Raw genomic sequence first — 19,584 nt, 5'->3', positions numbered from 1 at the left:
TTCAGTCTACTAAATGTCTTCTGACACTCTATTCAGCCTACTAAATGTCTTCTGACACGCTATTCAGTCTACTAAATGTCTTCTGACACTCTATTCAGCCTAAAAAAATGTATTCTGACACTCTACTCAGCCTACAAAATGTCTTATGACACTCTATTCAGCCTACTAAATGTCTTCTGACACTCTATTCAGCCTAATAAATGTCTTCTGACACTATTCGGCCTACTAAATGTCTTCGGACACTCTATTCCGCCTACTAAATGTCTGCTGACACTCTATTCAGCCTAATAAATGTCTTCCGACACTCTATTCAGCCTACAAAATGTCTTCTGACACTCTATTCAGCCTACTAAATGTCTGCTGACACTCTATTCAGCCTACAAAATGTATTCTGACACTCTATTCAGTCTACTAAATGTCTTCTGACACTCTATTCAGCCTACTAAATGTCTTCTGACACGCTATTCAGTCTACTAAATGTCTTCTGACACTCTATTCAGCCTACTAAATGTCTTCTGACACTCTATTCAGCCTAATAAATGTCTTCTGACACTATTCGGCCTACTAAATGTCTTCGGACACTCTATTCCGCCTACTAAATGTCTGCTGACACTCTATTCAGCCTACTAAATGTCTTCTGACACTCTATTCAGCCTACTAAATGTCTTATGACACTCTATTCAGCCTACAAAATGTCTTCTGACACTCTATTCAGCCTACTAAATGTCTGCTGACACTCTATTCAGCCTACTAAATGTCTTCTGACACCCTATTCAGCCTACTAAATGTCTTCTGACACTCTATTCAGCCTACTAAATGTCTTCTGACACGCTATTCAGTCTACTAAATGTCTTCTGACACTCTATTCAGCCTAAAAAATGTCTTCTGACACTCTATTCAGCCTAAAAAAATGTCTTCTGACACTCTACTCAGCCTACAAAATGTCTTATGACACTCTATTCAACCTACTAAATGTCTTATGACACTCTATTCAGTCTTTTAAATGTCTTCTGACACTCTATTCAGCCTACTAAATGTCTTCTGACACGCTATTCAGTCTACTAAATGTCTTATGACACTCTATTCAGCCTACAAAATGTCTTCTGACACTCTATTCAGCCTACTAAATGTCTGCTGACACTCTATTCAGCCTACTAAATGTCTTCTGACACCCTATTCAGCCTACTAAATGTCTTCTGACACTCTATTCAGCCTACTAAATGTCTTCTGACACGCTATTCAGTCTACTAAATGTCTTCTGACACTCTATTCAGCCTAAAAAATGTCTTCTGACACTCTATTCAGCCTAAAAAAATGTCTTCTGACACTCTACTCAGCCTACAAAATGTCTTATGACACTCTATTCAACCTACTAAATGTCTTATGACACTCTATTCAGTCTTTTAAATGTCTTCTGACACTCTATTCAGCCTACTAAATGTCTTCTGACACGCTATTCAGTCTACTAAATGTCTTCTGACACTCTATTCAGCCTAAAAAATGTCTTCTGACACTCTACTCAGCCTAAGTAATGTCTTCCGACACTCTATTCAGCCTACAAAATGTCTTCTGACACTCTATTCAGCCTACAAAATGTCTTCTGACACTCTATTCAGTCTATAAAATGTCTTCTGACACTCTATTCAGTCTACAAAATGTCTTATGACACTCTATTCACCCTACTAAATGTCTTCTGACACTCTATTCAGCCTACTAAATGTCTTATGACACTCTATTCAGCCTACAAAATGTCTTCTGACACTCTATTCCGCCTACTAAATGTCTGCTGACACTCTATTCAGCCTACTAAATGTATTCTGACACTCTATTCAGCCTACTAAATGTCTTCTGACACTATTCAGTCTACAAAATGTCTTCTGATACTCTATTCCGCCTACTAAATGTCTTCTGACACTCTATTCAGCCTACTAAATGTCTTCTGACACTCTATTCAGCCTACTAAATGTCTTCGGACACTCTATTCAGCCTACAAAATGTCTTCTGACACTCTATTCACCCTACTAAATGTCTTATGACACTATATTCAGCCTACTAAATGTCTTCTGACACTCTATTCAGCCTACTAAATGTCTTCTGACACTCTATTCAGCCTAATAAATGTCTTCTGACACTATTCGGCCTACTAAATGTCTTCGGACACTCTATTCAGCCTACAAAATGTCTTCTGACACTATTCAGCCTACAAAATGTCTTCTGACACTCTATTCAGTCTACACATTGTCTTCTGACACTCTATTCAGTCTACAAAATGTCTTCTGACACTATTCAGTCTACAAAATGTCTTCTGATACTCCATTCCGCCTACTAAATGTCTTCTGACACTCTATTCAGCCTACTAAATGTCTTCGGACACTCTATTCAGCCTACAAAATGTCTTCTGACACTCTATTCAGCCTACTAAATGTCTTATGACACTCTATTCAGCCTACAAAATGTCTTCTGACACTCTATTCCGCCTACTAAATGTCTGCTGACACTCTATTCAGCCTACTAAATGTCTTCTGACACTCTATTCAGCCTACAAAATGTCTTCTGACACTCTATTCAGCCTACTAAATGTCTGCTGACACTCTATTCAGCCTACAAAATGTCTTCTGACACTCTATTCAGTCTACTAAATGTCTTCTGACACTCTATTCAGCCTACTAAATGTCTTCTGACACGCTATTCAGTCTACTAAATGTCTTCTGACACTCTATTCAGCCTAAAAAAATGTCTTCTGACACTCTACTCAGCCTACAAAATGTCTTATGACACTCTATTCAACCTACTAAATGTCTTATGACACTCTATTCAGTCTTTTAAATGTCTTCTGACACTCTATTCTGTCTACTAAATGTCTTCTGACACTCTATTCAGCCTACAAAATGTCTTCTGACACTCTATTCAGTCTACTAAATGTCTTCTGTAACTCTATTCAGCCTACAAAATGTCTTCTGACACTCTATTCAGTCTACTAAATGTCTTCCGACACTCTATTCAGCCTACAAAATGTATTCTGACACTCTATTCAGTCTACTAAATGTCTTCTGACACTCTATTCAGCCTACTAAATGTCTTCTGACACGCTATTCAGTCTACTAAATGTCTTCTGACACTCTATTCAGCCTAAAAAAATGTATTCTGACACTCTACTCAGCCTACAAAATGTCTTATGACACTCTATTCAGCCTACTAAATGTCTTCTGACACTCTATTCAGCCTAATAAATGTCTTCTGACACTATTCGGCCTACTAAATGTCTTCGGACACTCTATTCCGCCTACTAAATGTCTGCTGACACTCTATTCAGCCTAATAAATGTCTTCCGACACTCTATTCGGCCTACTAAATGTCTTCGGACACTCTATTCCGCCTACTAAATGTCTGCTGACACTCTATTCAGCCTACTAAATGTCTTCTGACACTCTATTCAGCCTACTAAATGTCTTATGACACTCTATTCAGCCTACAAAATGTCTTCTGACACTCTATTCAGCCTACTAAATGTCTGCTGACACTCTATTCAGCCTACTAAATGTCTTCTGACACCCTATTCAGCCTACTAAATGTCTTCTGACACTCTATTCAGCCTACTAAATGTCTTCTGACACGCTATTCAGTCTACTAAATGTCTTCTGACACTCTATTCAGCCTAAAAAATGTCTTCTGACACTCTATTCAGCCTACTAAATGTCTTCTGACACGCTATTCAGTCTACTAAATGTCTTATGACACTCTATTCAGCCTACAAAATGTCTTCTGACACTCTATTCAGCCTACTAAATGTCTGCTGACACTCTATTCAGCCTACTAAATGTCTTCTGACACCCTATTCAGCCTACTAAATGTCTTCTGACACTCTATTCAGCCTACTAAATGTCTTCTGACACGCTATTCAGTCTACTAAATGTCTTCTGACACTCTATTCAGCCTAAAAAATGTCTTCTGACACTCTATTCAGCCTAAAAAAATGTCTTCTGACACTCTACTCAGCCTACAAAATGTCTTATGACACTCTATTCAACCTACTAAATGTCTTATGACACTCTATTCAGTCTTTTAAATGTCTTCTGACACTCTATTCAGCCTACTAAATGTCTTCTGACACGCTATTCAGTCTACTAAATGTCTTCTGACACTCTATTCAGCCTAAAAAATGTCTTCTGACACTCTACTCAGCCTAAGTAATGTCTTCCGACACTCTATTCAGCCTACAAAATGTCTTCTGACACTCTATTCAGCCTACAAAATGTCTTCTGACACTCTATTCAGTCTATAAAATGTCTTCTGACACTCTATTCAGTCTACAAAATGTCTTATGACACTCTATTCACCCTACTAAATGTCTTCTGACACTCTATTCAGCCTACTAAATGTCTTATGACACTCTATTCAGCCTACAAAATGTCTTCTGACACTCTATTCCGCCTACTAAATGTCTGCTGACACTCTATTCAGCCTACTAAATGTCTTCTGACACTCTATTCAGCCTACTAAATGTCTTCTGACACTATTCAGTCTACAAAATGTCTTCTGATACTCTATTCTGCCTACTAAATGTCTTCTGACACTCTATTCAGCCTACTAAATGTCTTCTGACACTCTATTCAGCCTACTAAATGTCTTCGGACACTCTATTCAGCCTACAAAATGTCTTCTGACACTCTATTCACCCTACTAAATGTCTTATGACACTATATTCAGCCTACTAAATGTCTTCTGACACTCTATTCAGCCTACTAAATGTCTTCTGACACTCTATTCAGCCTAATAAATGTCTTCTGACACTATTCGGCCTACTAAATGTCTTCGGACACTCTATTCAGCCTACAAAATGTCTTCTGACACTATTCAGCCTACAAAATGTCTTCTGACACTCTATTCAGTCTACACATTGTCTTCTGACACTCTATTCAGTCTACAAAATGTCTTCTGACACTATTCAGTCTACAAAATGTCTTCTGATACTCCATTCCGCCTACTAAATGTCTTCTGACACTCTATTCAGCCTACTAAATGTCTTCTGACACTCTATTCAGTCTACTAAATGTCTTCTGACACTCTATTCAGCCTACTAAATGTCTTCGGACACTCTATTCAGCCTACAAAATGTCTTCTGACACTCTATTCAGCCTACAAAATGTCTTCTGACACTCTATTCAGCCTACAAATTTGCCATCATAAATGTATTTCTTATGATAGTTACTTTTTACTAACAAAGTAAGAATAAATAAATCCTGATGAAGGTGTAATAATACTAATAACCTTTGTCTGAATAAATGAGTGTTTTGATAAGATGAAAAACTATTCCTATCGTCGTGTTATGATGTTATTATTGTTGGGACAGGAAATAACTGAGAGATTAACTTTCACACCCCCAGTCTCCTTTGGGGAGAGATGAGCTGGTGTGATTACCCAGTGGGAAGCCTATTTACGTCAGTCTTGTCAGAGCCACAGGGCCGGCCCATCTGTCTTAGAGGCTCCCTAGGTAAGGTCTGTGTCCTTAGGAAAGTCTCAGGATGACACCACCATACACTTACTAGGGAATATCATACTGGGCCTTGTAACAGGCTCTCCATAGCCCAGACCTGGGTTCATGCTAGGTCTAGTATTTATTTTCTGTTTTCTATACTTTAGCTGAATTTGATGAAGCTTGCCTATTGCAATGGAACCAAAAAAAAAGTGTAAACCCTACAGTATAGTAATAGTAATAGTAATACATAGAATATTTAGCAATCTGATTTATTCTGTAAATCAAGGACAGCTTCATAGTCTCACCGTCTCCCACTTTCCCTGAGACTCACATGCTCTGTCACACATTCCCCTTCTCCTATCTGCAGAATGAGAGACAGAGGGATCCTTTGAGGAATCCCTCTCTTCTCTCCTCCATCCAGCTCTATTTGTCTCCCCTACTCTAATCGATCATTCCTCAATATGTCTCCTGACCCATCTCTCTGTCCACTCCTTCCAGCTATCTGTGTGTGTTTCCCTCCAAACACACACGCTGCCCCTTCCCAGTTCCATGGTAGCAGATTCACCCTGTGAGTCCCATCCCCAGCTGGCTTCTATTTCCTCCCAACCTGTGGGTTATGGCCGACAGACAGTTTACGCTCTGCACATGTTTTTCTCCCCATCTCTGGCTGTCTGTGTCTGTCTGCTCGCATTAAAGTGATCTGGCCTCATCTGAGTATTTATTAGAACTGGTTTCCTCCCAGGGATGGGGGTGAGGGTTCGAGGACGGGTTTGTGGGGTGTTGAGCACAGAGGGCCTAGCCCCGGCAGGTTGTCGTGTGAAGGGAAGAGACAGCTGGGCAAGAGGGCTTTCTGGGATGCACTCTGATTCTCATTACGATTGGCTGCTCTGCTCTTAGAGTGGAAGTATGGAGTGGATGCTCTACTGTCTCCATAAAAGAGCTGGTTAGATTGCACTGTGGAAAGACCGTGCCCAATGCATTATACCTAGGGTCCTGAGTTTTCCCTGACCATGTGACCTGACTAGGAAAAACTCCAGGCCCTAGTTTTAGCAGACGACCACCAGGGCCCAGGGTTTTTTCCCGGTCAGGTCATATGGTTAGGAAAAAGTATGCTAGCTGTATCTCTGATATTCAGAGTGGAGCAGGTGGTGCTTCATGGTGGTAGTCATCAACTCACTGGTGTTTAATTCACTATGTCCCACTGTGGTTGCAATCTGGCTGACGGCTGGTGTCCTAGTCTACGCATGCCATGTAAATGTGTGTGGCAGTGTGTCTGCGAGTGTTTATGTGTGTGTGTGTGTGTGTGTGTGTGTGTGTGTGTGTCTGTCACTGTCCTAACTTGGAAACAAGGAAACGTCTCAGTCTCCAGTTTGGTTAACATGACACATCTTTGGGGAGAAGTTCACGGTGTGCGGTTCGTGAAGTTCTCGTGTACGTGTCTCTCTTGTTTCTTCTGAACATCTCCCTCTCTTTCTCCTCCCTCCCACGTCTCAGACCACAAACCTACGGCCAGGAATCAGTAGCAGCCCCCGCTGGTGTTAACAATAGGAACCCGATCTACAGCAGGAACCTCCAAAAACGGCTTGCGAAATGAAAGGCATTCCGAGAACTGACTTTGGTCGGGCTTTCGTCAGCGCCGGCACTGTCAGCGTTTGTTGTTTTATGTGGTTCCGTGAAACGGTTTCTTATTTAAGGAGAAGAAAAGGACGGCGTGTCACGTCTTCACTCGCGCAAGAATGATTTGGACAAGAGCTCAGAAAAAGAAAAGCAACACTCACACTAGGATGTAGACAAGGACACTTGTGCTGTATGTTCATCGCAACATCGGCTATGTGGTGATTTATACAAACCAGAACTGCTGCCAACAGCTCATATTAGAGTCTACAAAATCAGAATAACTTCAGAGTGACATATTGCTTAGATTCTTGGATCTTTCTCTTCTCAAATTGTAACTCATGACAATGAACTTTCCGGACAAACTTATTCAGCTTTAGTCATCAAATTCATTGGGCTAATGTGACATTGTGAAGGAAAGTGAGGACAATGAAGAGCAGTTTTGAGAAGCACAAAGACAATAAAAACAACGTTCATGAGACAATCCGCATTCTGTTGCTTGGCATCGATATGCAACGGCATTATTACCATGCTATTTGCCCATTTGAAAAACTCCCTGTATGAAACTCGGAAGGATATGCCCGTTAACATCTGGAAGATGCAACGGTTCAAATCTGCTACTCCTTTCTTGCTTGTGTAGGACAAAACAGGCCTATGACAGCCTTGCCATTCAAGCTTATCTTTACCTGTCAAACCTGGCAAAGACTCAATCGTTTCCAATCCTCCAGACTGCATCTGATAATAATATCCGCACTCGCTCTCGCTCTCACTAAAACCGAAGGGGAGATAAGAATCAGATGATGTTTACACGACAGAAACAATGCCTCTCCCGTGAGATATGACTGTCCTATTTATAAGATGGAGACGAAACGATTCAAATACATATTACCTCTTGTTTCCTTACTTGGGCATTTAGCTACGCCGTACATGTTTGAGGTGCCACAGTGGAAGCGTTGGGCTGTCAACAGGTTCAATAGGCCTTTTCACACACTTGTCTGATGATGTTTTCACATGAATGAGTAGAGAAGCATCACGTGACTCCAGTGGAAAATACAAGTTGTTTTCAATAGCGATTGGTGGACAGCAGATTGTTTGTTTCGTCCTTCACACTTTTTTTCAAACAAGCAGGGCTATTTTAAGTGGCGGTTTTGCCTTTTTATAGACGAGCACACGCCCGAGCATGAACGAGATGTTCTTTTTAGAAAGCATAATTGACGACCACGACTGTGTTTAAAGTGGGCAGGAAGCCCCGCTCAGATGGGCGAAGGAGGAAGAGATGAGAACAGCCTCTATGTAACACACACACACACACACCACCCCCCTTACCTGGCCACAGTGCTGAGTTGGCTCTCTATCTACGTGTTCAAACACTCTCAAACAGTGAAACCCTCAAAAGCAAACAACCAGGTTTCCCTCTTCTTTGCCATGTTATAATTATCCTCAATGTGACTTAAGAGATCTGTTTGCTTTGATGACAAACTGCATCTGATCTCGGACGGATATAATTAGGGCTTCTCTTTTACCTCGGCACAGTTGAAACAGCTCTGCTTGCATTTACAGAAGACGCCACTTCACCCGGACACGTGCCCATGGGCAGGCATACACGGGTTCAAACTAGATGAGTGGTAAAACCCAGAGACGTTCAGGGGCTACGGACGGAAATGAGCTCGGTAGCGAAATGCGCCACTATTGCGACTCAGTATTATCTGAGCTATTTATTGTCGCTGGTTGACTATCGTGTTGAATAAATTATATTCAAGCGCTAAAGCCCGAGGAGGTGTGGTATATAGCCAATATACCACGGCTAAGTCTATAATAGCCTTATTGCTATCATAAACTTGTTGCCAATGTAATCAAAACAGCAAAGAAAAATGGTAAACCACAGCATTCAGACAATCGGCATTCAGGGCTCAACCCACCCAGTTTATAATACATGGATAAATATCAAAATAAGAAATAAGAAGGTCTGGTGAACCACAGCAAGCGGCTTTGACTGTGACTGGGGTGGAGGATTATGTTCCGTCATAAACACTGCCCCTGCTTGTGTGGTCCCCACTGTAATCTAGTTCATTTGGCACCGTAACAGAGAGCACACCCCATTCATCTGTTAATTGGATCATGTTGACTCTCTGTGAAAATGACTTGAAGATGCAAAACGGTCAAAGCGTGATAAGGCTTCTCCTTGTACAGCTTATCTCCTTGTCTGTCTCCCTGGTCCGTATGGGGCTGCCAAATATGGCCAGAGTTTGTCTGTCCTCAACTCCCACCACCGCTCGCTCTGCTAGGGTCAGTCACCCCAAAATGTCCTGTCTCTCCCTCTCTCCTCCCCCCTCCTCACCTCTCCCTTTCTCGCTCACTCTCTCGTTCACCCTCTTGCTCCCGTCAACCGTCTCCAAATAGGGCCCTTTGTTCGTTGTCAAGGTGGTGATGCGGTCTCTCTCTTTCTCAGAGTCCCGTCCAAAGGCCTGAATCATTGCTTCTTATCTCCTCCAGGCTACAATATCAGCGGGTGATCAATGAAGTGTTTAGAGAGTCTTAAAATCACATTTAAAGGTGAAGGCTGCCTTTCAACACTACTGGACCTGATTCTTAACTTAACATGGGATATAAAGAGAGAGAGACATTTGAAATGTCTTTATTCTTTTGGAACTTATTCTTTATTGTTTATTTCACTTTGTTTATTATCTAGTTCACTTTGCTTCGGCAATGTTAATATGTGTTTTCCATGCCAATAAAGCCCTTCAATTGAATTGAGATAGAGAGAGAGAGATGCAGCAAGCTGGGAATAATTAACTATGTTGCTTCTAGCAGCATCAATGGATTCCAATCAATATCAATGTGTCTACGCATGAAACTTGGATTTGGCCCAATTTACTCTGAGCCCAGAATGAGAGGTATTTAGTTGGTGATGTAAGACTGTGAAATGACTCCGAATCCCAATAACCTCCTCACATTCCAATGTGTCAAGCCAACTATACATGTGGAGACCAGGGGGCACGTGAGCGTGTAGTGCAGAACGTGAGCTGTGTGCGATGGATGTACCCATGAGTTGTGTGTGAGGTCGACGTTTCAGGGATTGACTTCTCAAACTTAACGTCAACATTGCCCAGAGACTCTGTCAGTCAACCCGTAACACCTCATCACTGGAGAACGCAAGCTCGCAACCAAATCAACACAACTCACATCTTCTGCTTCACTTCTGCCCTCGCTCGACAAAGCCTGTGATGCGACCGGTGTCAGGCACTACCGAAGCCACAACAGATTGCGTTTGTTTTCGTGGAGCCAAAATTATTTAGGAGGAAACACTAGAAGGTATAATGCATGAGCATGTCTGACCCCTTTAGAAGTTATCAAGCAAAACTAGCAGGGATAATATAAACCCCCAAACCACATGTAAGCAAGGAGGTGAACCTGAAGGTTTGTGGGGTTACCGTTTGGGGAAAGGTAGGTGAAGCGCTGGTATTGGCTCCTCTTTCTCTTGCCATTGCAGACGTAGAAGTTGACCTGCACTGGGCTGGATATTCTCTGGTTCCTGTAGGGGGGGATCTCAGCCACCAGCGCCGTCTACAACACACAGAAACAGCACAGGATGGATACACGTACGAACCCTCCAGACGCACCGTAGATCATCGCTCACTATATTTGTGTTGTGCGTGGCAGATTTTCAAAAAACACATGTGTTATCTAAACATTCAGAAATCAGACTAATATGGCAGGGTGAAGATTTTAGTTTGAACGTCACTAGCTTAGGCCTGCAACCCCCTCGCAGTGGTCTTCTAAGACACAAACATAACTCCAAGTGTGCGTAAGTGTCAGCTCATTAATTTAGCAGGTATGCTTGTTTCGCTTTCAGGGAACCCTGGAGGAGTGTTCCAAACATGCTTTCTGAGCTGGGCCTTCAGCCCAATCTGGATGGGCTCAGCATGACCCCCAGGGTGTGTACCACGCCCCTGATTGTGTCTGTCTGAAGCCCCGAGGGCCTGGGGTTTGAAGCCTACCTCTGGACTACTACAAGGGGAGAGATGTGGGTCTCTGGCCTTGTTTTCACAGCCCCTGATCAGCGCGTCGCTCCAGGCCCAGGGCGAGACCTCCGTAATCCTGGACGGACGTGAACTTTGGAGGCTGCAGAGCAGGGGTTGCGGTGCATGACAAAGGCGCCATTGGGACATGACTGAGTGTCTGCCTGCCTAGAGCCTGTCTGTTTCTTTCTCTCTCTCGCTCTCTCTCTCTCTCTCTCTGGGGGCCAGCTCAGGCCATATGGTGGAGGAGCAGAACAGGAAGCCATTCCCAGCATATTTTGTGGGGTCTGTCCACATGTCTGTGTGTCTGTTCATAGGCCGGGTCTGCACCAGACTGACGGGGTCAAAGACAGCACAGACACAGGTGCCGATGTCCATCCCCCTCTCCTCCCATCCTCCCACGCAGTGAGCAGCGCGATCCAAACAGGAATAATGAAAACATATGGGTGACCTAACCGTGGCCGGTGGCAGCGGGGGAGAAAAGGCCAGTAACACTGCGGCTTGTTTTGTCGGCACACCAAATAAGCACACTGTACGATTTGTCTTTCACCTACCTAACCTAACCCAACCCCTCACTGTAATGTTCCAACATGTGGGACGAGCCTTAACATCACCCAGCCCTTAAGGCCCATTAAGAGAGGCCAAATTCAACACTCCAGATGCAACAAAGCCATTAACCTGAACGTAAAAAACACATGACAACAAAAACACCATTGCAATGCCGCCATATTGAAACACATGTTCCGCGGGCGATGGTTCTCGACCCCTGCAATTGTCAATTACAGCAGTTCGTTTACAGGGGGACAGAGGGGTGGTGAGAGCCAGCTGATGAAAGAGAAGGGAAAGGGAGGGGGGCACGGATGATTTGAAACACATTGCCGTCACACACCCTAATGTGCACCCGAAGACACAGACACACACAGGCAAACACACACTCGCGCAGACCTTACGAGTCTCTCCTCACCATAAGGATTTCTTCATTAACTCCGGAAGCACATGTAGCTTTTCTATGACACGTACAACATTTACCGTCCCCTCTGACGAATCCCCTTTGCCTTGTTTTTATGAAGAGAATGTAGGCCTAAATGTGTGACTGGGCATCAGTAGAATGGTGCACTGGTTTATTTTCTCATTACTTCTCTCGTGAAAACAGCAGGTAAAAAGGGAAGGGGATAATCCACTCTCGGCCAGGCAGAAGGCAGAAGGCCGAGCTCTGACAAAGTGTTTAAGTGCTCATCCTCCCTGAACCAGAAGTTGAACAGTGAACTAAATGTCTGGCTTCGCTGGCTGAAGTGTTTGGTAGGGCAACTGGGCTTGCATCAGTATTCATTAGGCAACAAACTGAAGAAAATGTACTGAAACTGGGAGGGACTACCTAAACTTGTCCAATGAGAAACATGCTTTTTTGTTTGCCATTACAAAGTGGTTTGCTATGGCGTGCCCGAATGAATATGACCTAGTAGAGAGAAGGTGGTGGTGTGTGTGTGTGCCCGCGTACACGTGTGTGTGTTGGCGTGCACGTGTAAATGTGTGTGTTTATTGAGGGATTCTTGTTGATGAAGAAGCAAGATGTTCTAGGTGCAATCACTCTGTTTACTGTGTCTGCCGATGAGGACAGAGAGAAAATGTGTGAAAATTCCATTCAGGATTGCATGGACTAATCAACACGACTAATCTCTCTCCTTGGTAATGTCTTAGCAAAGATTACATCAGCAAAGTGAGTAAGGGGAAGCAAGGGAGGTGAGAGAAGGGGGAGAGAGGGGGGAGAAAAAGAGAGAGAGAGAGAGAGAGAGAGAGAGAGAGAGAGATAATATAATGGAATAGAAAGATGCATAGAATGTATGCGTGAGCCAATTTACACTTTCAATCTTAACAACAGGATACAGTACTGTGTTTTACTGAAAACACTGAGGACTACTTACAGACTTGAAGGAGTCCTTGTCAACTTTGGCTTCTGTCTCCCATAGGTGGTGTCCATCTATAAAAAAAGGACAACAGAAAATATGAAACACTACATAATCAGACAATATAATTGCAAAAACGAAACTTACGAACGGGGAGCATAGAAATAGCGCAAATAGAACAGATCTACTGCTCCATAGACTTGCTTTCGATGAGAATGACAGACCTATAACTCCAATTTCTATGTGAATTTGGTCGGATCGGCCAAAAAAGTTACATATTGCAGCTTTAACTCTGCTTCACAAACGCCTTTTGTTCGTTTCATCTTGAGAGTGTGTTGTGGTGTCAAGGTCTCCCTGTCATGCAAAGAAAGCCCAGGGATCTGCAGCAGCTGCCGGGAGTCTGTAGCTGTAGCAGTTCTCTCACATTCTTTGGATCTCTCTGGGATTTTCATGCCACACCTTCGCGAACAGACACTCTATGCTCTGTTTATACAATCAGGCCCAAACCACAGCACATTTTCTTACAGCCTATGACTCGTTAGTGGCTGTCAGAAATAGAAGTGACAATATCCAGCCTTTGTGTGTCTGTGTCACTGCCAGTGTCTGTATGTGTATGGCACTGCCATGCTGGCTGGCAATATAGTTTAGTCTATGACACTACCATGCAGTGTTGGCTGGCAATACAATTGTGCCAGTGTGTGTCTGTGGCACCGCCCTGATGTCTATGGCACTGGCTGAATATATAATTCTTTGTGGTCCTAATTTAACAAGGACTGTGAGACGTGCGAAGTAACAAAGACTAAATACATTATGGCCATTTGGGCAGCTGAACTAGTATAACCGAAGAGCCAAGTAATAAGTTGAGGTCTCCACACCAAATTGTTCTCCCAAAGTCTTATTTTTCACAATGCAAAAAAAGGGAAGAAAAGATCCCAGTCATGCTTGGCCTGCTATCACTCGTGAAGAAGGGTGGATCTGGGGGCTGGGAGAGAGCTTAGGAGGATGGAAGTCACCATGGATCTGTTTCCAAAAAGCAATATTAAAAAAAGAGGAAAAGAGAAGGAACAGACATTGAAAAAAGATCACAGACCGATGTCTTTATTTGGAGTTCAGGCAGAAGTGAGAGAAGTTAAGAAAGAAGAGAAAGATGAAGTGAGTAAACAGACAACGGTGATATTTCGGTAGGGTGACTAGTATACCTATATGACTGCGATGTGCAGGTGATCGTGATGTACCACGGAACTAATACGCTCGTCAGGCTGCGAGACGGGAAAGAGAGAGACAAAGAGAGTGAGAGATGATAGGGAGTGCTCATGCCTCATATTACATCTGGGGAACCAAGAGGGAATCTCGCCCGCCCCCGCACTGGGACTCCCTCCAAGAGGGGAAACCTTAGACGTCAACCCTCCACAAGTAAACATGTTTTTCAGGCTTCTCTCTCGCGCTCTTTCTCTTTTTATCCATTTCTCTCTCGCTCTCATTTTCTTTCCCCCTCTCTCTTCTTCTCCCCCTCTTTAACATTCTCTGTTGATTCACCTCATTTTCACCCTCTGTCTGTTTGTCTTCTACAGAAGCAGAAATGAAACAGACACTCCTACTCTTTTAGAAATAGTTCAGCAAGATTAAACACAAATAACAAAAGCAGTCATTTCCCCCTCTTCTCTCTCTTTCACCTTTGCTGAATCGGGAGACAGCCACGTATGTGGCATGCAAACCTTTTCAAGTCAGAGTGCCGCCAGACTAAACCACAAAACGTTACGTTCTCTCTCTCTCTCTGTCTCTCTCTCTCTCTCTCTCTCTCTCCCTCTCCCTCTCTGTGCAACATCTGCAAAACGCTTCCGTTCCGTCAACGGCACCGCCCCTCCCTACTTCGCAGAGCCCCCACCCACACACAACCCCTCCCTCCATCTCCGTCTCTACCTCGGCCTCCTCCTAAACTCTCCCTCTATCAGACTGGTCACAACACAGAGCAGTGGTAGTAGGAGGCATAGCAACTCCCTATACGGGTCAATGACAATTGCACTCAACACATTTACACCAAAAGATTTACACACACACACAAACACACACACACACACACACACACACACACACACACACACACACACACACACACACACACACACACACACACACACACACACACACACACACACACACACACCTTTGTCTCAAGTAAAGTCATTTGGGGAAAGATCAGCCAGCTGCCTTTTACTGTGTCAAAACTGGTGGGAAGAGTCCCGAAGACTCACATTGTACAGGAACACACAACAATGGACCTACTGATGAATGAAGCATCATCAGGACACAGATGACAGAGAGTTTTGAACAGCCTAACAACAACACAGTCCCTATGTTTATTCTATGATTCATATAATACAGTACATGCTCCCACATGACTACAATAACAATAACCTCCCATTTGTTTTCTTTCTCTACAGTAATTGCTTGGAGATTTGGTTAATGACAGGAGACACAATGTGGAACGCCACACAGAATGGTGGGTCTACTCTGGTGTTTATTGAACCAGAACCATTCTTATCTGGCCTCTCTTACACTTTTCCCTGCACTGACCTGTGGTTGGTTTACACCCAAACACAGAGAGACAGAGAGAGAGAGAGCAAGAGAGAGAGATAACTCTCCTCCTACTAAAACATAGGGAAGGGGGCATACCAACAACAGAACAACAACTTCCACTGGCCAAAGAATGTTCACTTTGGTGGTTTTGGGAATGGAAAATTTGATTCGCCCCGACTTAAATGCAGAGGCACTCGTGAAACAAGTCAGCCTTATTTTTCGACTTTCGCCGAATTTAATTTTGGAGGTTTATTTTTTTTCTCTCTATCCCTCTTTCCTGATTATATAATACAGTAGGTTATCAAATTTTATAAAATCCTGCTGCCACCTGTCTGGCAAAAAACTTAGATTTAAAATTTAGAGCCAAAATAGCAGGCAAAACCACATGCCAAACAGGGTCCATCACACACAAGACCAGGGGTTGTCTTCTGATTCTCTAGGACACCTGGTACCTGCCAGCCCTAATACTGGTAAAATCTGTCAACATGGTGGTAGGGTGGAAAAGTTAGGGGAACCAGGAAGAAGTGGGATCGAGGCTAGAGGTGCTGGGCTGGGGGGGTGGGGGGAGGGGGGTAGACCTGAAATGTCTTTCCCTGCTGTGGAGCTATATCTGTGCTGTATGCTCCAGACGTCAAAGGCACAGCTCCAATCACACCAGATGTAAAAGCTATCCTGCTCACAAGGGAATTCCCTCCCTCCCCTCTGAGTCAGAGTGTAGGCTTTCCCCAGCACTCCCTTCCTCCTCTCCTCCTTGCCCCACTCCCTCCGTGCATGGAAATCAGGGAAAGCCAGAACGTACGCTCGATGAGGAGCACCAGGTATGCCTTCCTGCTCCCGTGCCAAAACGAGAGTCAAAATGCACACACACACACACATGCACGCACACAAACACACACGCAAACACAAACACACACATAAACACACCACCCTCCCACACACACACACCACCACCGTAATAAAAAATAACAGAGACATCATAGCTAATCCAACTGAGCAGTAACACAAAAGGAAATGGAAAGTCTGTGAGATGTGGAAAGGAAAAAGATTCACTCCTAAAGCCTCTAAAACAGTACTTACTGGTACAGGAGTGTGAGACTCTCAAACACAGAAAACAATGCTCCGTCAACACATCAACTATGATCACTCTCAATCCACATCATACTTTACCCCTGAGTCAGAGGGAAGAGGGCATGGGGCATGCAAAGGGTAACTTATTAATCACGTGATAACTTCAACAGTTCTCTCAACAAAACTTGGGTGAAATATCACAGACACTGTACTGTGTGGCTGAACAGAACAGTGGACACGTTGGACACAACCTTATAACACATATCGGTCTCAGAGCTTGGAGTGCGAAGATAATAGCCATCTCCAAAACCTTGTTGGAACTCAATCACTAAGCAGAGAGTCAACAGTGAGAATCGACAGTGAGAGTCAACAGTGTGAAACACACCCAAGGAACGGATACAGGACATCCAGTAGTGGACAATATCCGCCTCTCCTGCCCCTGGCTTTCCTGAACAGCACTTTGTCTCACCCTGCTTGTGCCCCCTCCCCTCTTCTCCTCCTCCCTCCCTCCTCCCCCTCTGTTCTTGTCTGTTCCGCTTCGCCTATCTTCAGGGAATCCTTCGCAGATGAGTCACTGAAAACACTTCCTACTGAACACACAAACAGGCCCGTAGGCTAGCTACCAGACACTAGCTACCCTACCCCTCAGCGGCAGCACACACAGAGACATGTACACACACACATGCACACACACATACATGCACACTCTGTTTGCATCAGTCATCCTGCAGGTCCTTGATGCAAAGCAATGGGGACGGCCTTAGCATTTGAAAAGTAGAAGTCATCATTTTTCTGGGCACATTAAACCCTCCCGTAGTGCCACCATCCATGAGCTCTGCTCTTTTGTTACAGAGAGGGGGATTGAGAAACAAGCAAAACAACACACGAGAGAGGAAGAGAGAGGGAGAGAGAGAGGGAGAGAGGGAGAGAGGGAGAGAGGGAGAGGAACAGAAAGACAGCCCATTATGAGAGCTGCCCAGTGACACGAGCCTACCAGATGAGCTAAATAACTTCTATGCTTGCCTCGAGGCAAGTAACACTGAAACATGCACAAGATCATCAGCTGTTCCGGACGACAGTGTGTGAGATCACGCTCTCCACAGCCAAAGTGAATAAAACCTTTAAATAGGTCAACATTCACAAGGCTGCTGGGCCAGACGGATTACTAGGACGTGTACTCCGAGCATGCGCTGACCAACTGGCAAGTGTCTTCACTGACATTTTCAACCTCTCCCAAAACTGCCTAAATGACTACCGATCTGAAGCACTCACATCTGTAGCCATGTAATGCTTTGAAAGGCTGGTCATGGCTCACATCAACACCATTATCCCAGAAACCATAGACCCACTACAATTTGCATACCAACCCAACAGATCCACAGATGATGCAATCTCTATTGCACTCCACACTGCCCTTTCCCACCTGGACAAAAGTAACACCTATGTGAGAATGCTATTCATTGACTACAGCGTTCAACACCATAGTACCCTCAAAGCTCCTCACCAAGCTAAGGACCCTGGGACTAAACACCTCCCTCTGAAACTGGATCTTGGACTTCCTGACGGGCCGCCCCCAGGTGGTAAGGGTAGAAAACAACACATCTGCCATGTTGATCCTCAACACCTCCTGTACTCCCTGTTCACTTATGACTGAACGGCCAGGCACGACTCCAACACCATCATTAAGTTTGCTGATGACACAACAGTGGTAGGCCTGGTCACCGACAACGACGAGACAGTCTATAGGGACGAGGTCAGAGACCTGACCGTGTGATGCAAGGACAACAACCTCACCCTCAACGTGATCAAGACAAAGGAGATTGTGGACTACAGGAAAAGGAGGACCGAGCACGCCCCCATTCTCATCGAAGGGGCTGTAGTGGAGCAGGTTGAGAGCTTCAAGTTTCTTGGCGTCCACATCACCAACAAACTAACATGGTCCAAGCACACCAAGACAGTCGTGAAGAGGGCACGACAAAACCTATTCCCCCTCAGGAGAAAAGATTTGGCATGGTTCCTCAGATCCTCAAAAGGTTTTACAGCTGCACCATCGAGAGCATCATGAGGGGTTGCATCACTGCCTGGTGTGGCAACTGCTCAGCCTCTGACCGCAAGGCACTACAGAGTGTAGTGCGTATGGCCCAGTACATCACCGGGCTCAAGCTTCCTGCCATCCAGGACCTCTATACCAGGCGGTGTCAGAGGAAGGCCCTAAAAATTGTGAGACTCCAGCCACCCTAGTCATAGACTAAACACGCATTTTACTCCGATTTTAACCTCAACATATAGTGAAATACACCAATAAACTTAGATTTGATTTACACATATGACACACATTGAAAGACAAACTCATTTTTCCGGGGGGAAATATGGAGATTGGGGATCTTCCTCCCACAGCATCTTTCCCCCATGCGTTTCCAAGGAAATTCCATTGTTTTGGTCGAGTTTCATTGTCCTCTTCACCCCATCTATTGAACATCCTACAATAAAGACTGTATAGCACCAGGTAGAACTCCACAGCCAAAGAAAATGTCTAAATATCAAATATGGGCGTTGAAGTATAGTAGGAAGGAGGTGCCCTCTCTGTGCAGCAATGGAATACCACGACATAGTTTGGCATAGAAAGCTCAAGTTAGGTCAAGTTAAGTCCTGTCTGTTGCTCTTTTGTAGCTCTTTAAGAATAGATCGTTGGAATTTTCCGGGGAGGTGTTTATTGGAGCACGTCTTGGAAAGTGAGCAGCTCTCCAAACCTTTAGTCGCTGCAGCAGTAATGGATGTCACCGCTGGAACACAAGCAGTGATGGCTACAGCGTGTGTGTGTGTGTGTGTGTGTGTGTGTGTGTGTGTGTGTGTGTGTGTGTGTGTGTGTGTGTGTGCGTTTACTTTTACAATGTAATATAAAACCATATTCATGGTTTACAACTTT

At 44.2% G+C, this 19,584-nt stretch overlaps 1 protein-coding gene across 2 annotated transcripts in view; it reads right to left on the bottom strand.

Annotated features, from left to right (window-relative positions):
* The window catches only part of LOC110518416 (nuclear factor of activated T-cells, cytoplasmic 1), a 75,659-nt gene that overhangs the window by 28,021 nt on the left and 28,054 nt on the right, over positions 1-19,584 (bottom strand). For both annotated transcript variants that reach the window (XM_021596024.3, XM_021596031.3), the window contains exons 7-8: positions 13,032-13,087; positions 10,522-10,654 (exon numbers count right to left, since the gene is read on the bottom strand). In XM_021596024.3, coding sequence (XP_021451699.3) covers positions 10,522-10,654; positions 13,032-13,087 — 189 coding nt within the window. The remainder of the gene's footprint in view (positions 1-10,521; positions 10,655-13,031; positions 13,088-19,584) is intronic.

This window comes from Oncorhynchus mykiss, chromosome 3, assembly GCF_057628025.1.
Source record: "Oncorhynchus mykiss isolate SJ-2025 chromosome 3, ASM5762802v1, whole genome shotgun sequence".
Classification (NCBI taxonomy): domain Eukaryota; kingdom Metazoa; phylum Chordata; class Actinopteri; order Salmoniformes; family Salmonidae; genus Oncorhynchus; species Oncorhynchus mykiss.
This window is presented reverse-complemented; position numbering and strand designations above follow the sequence as displayed.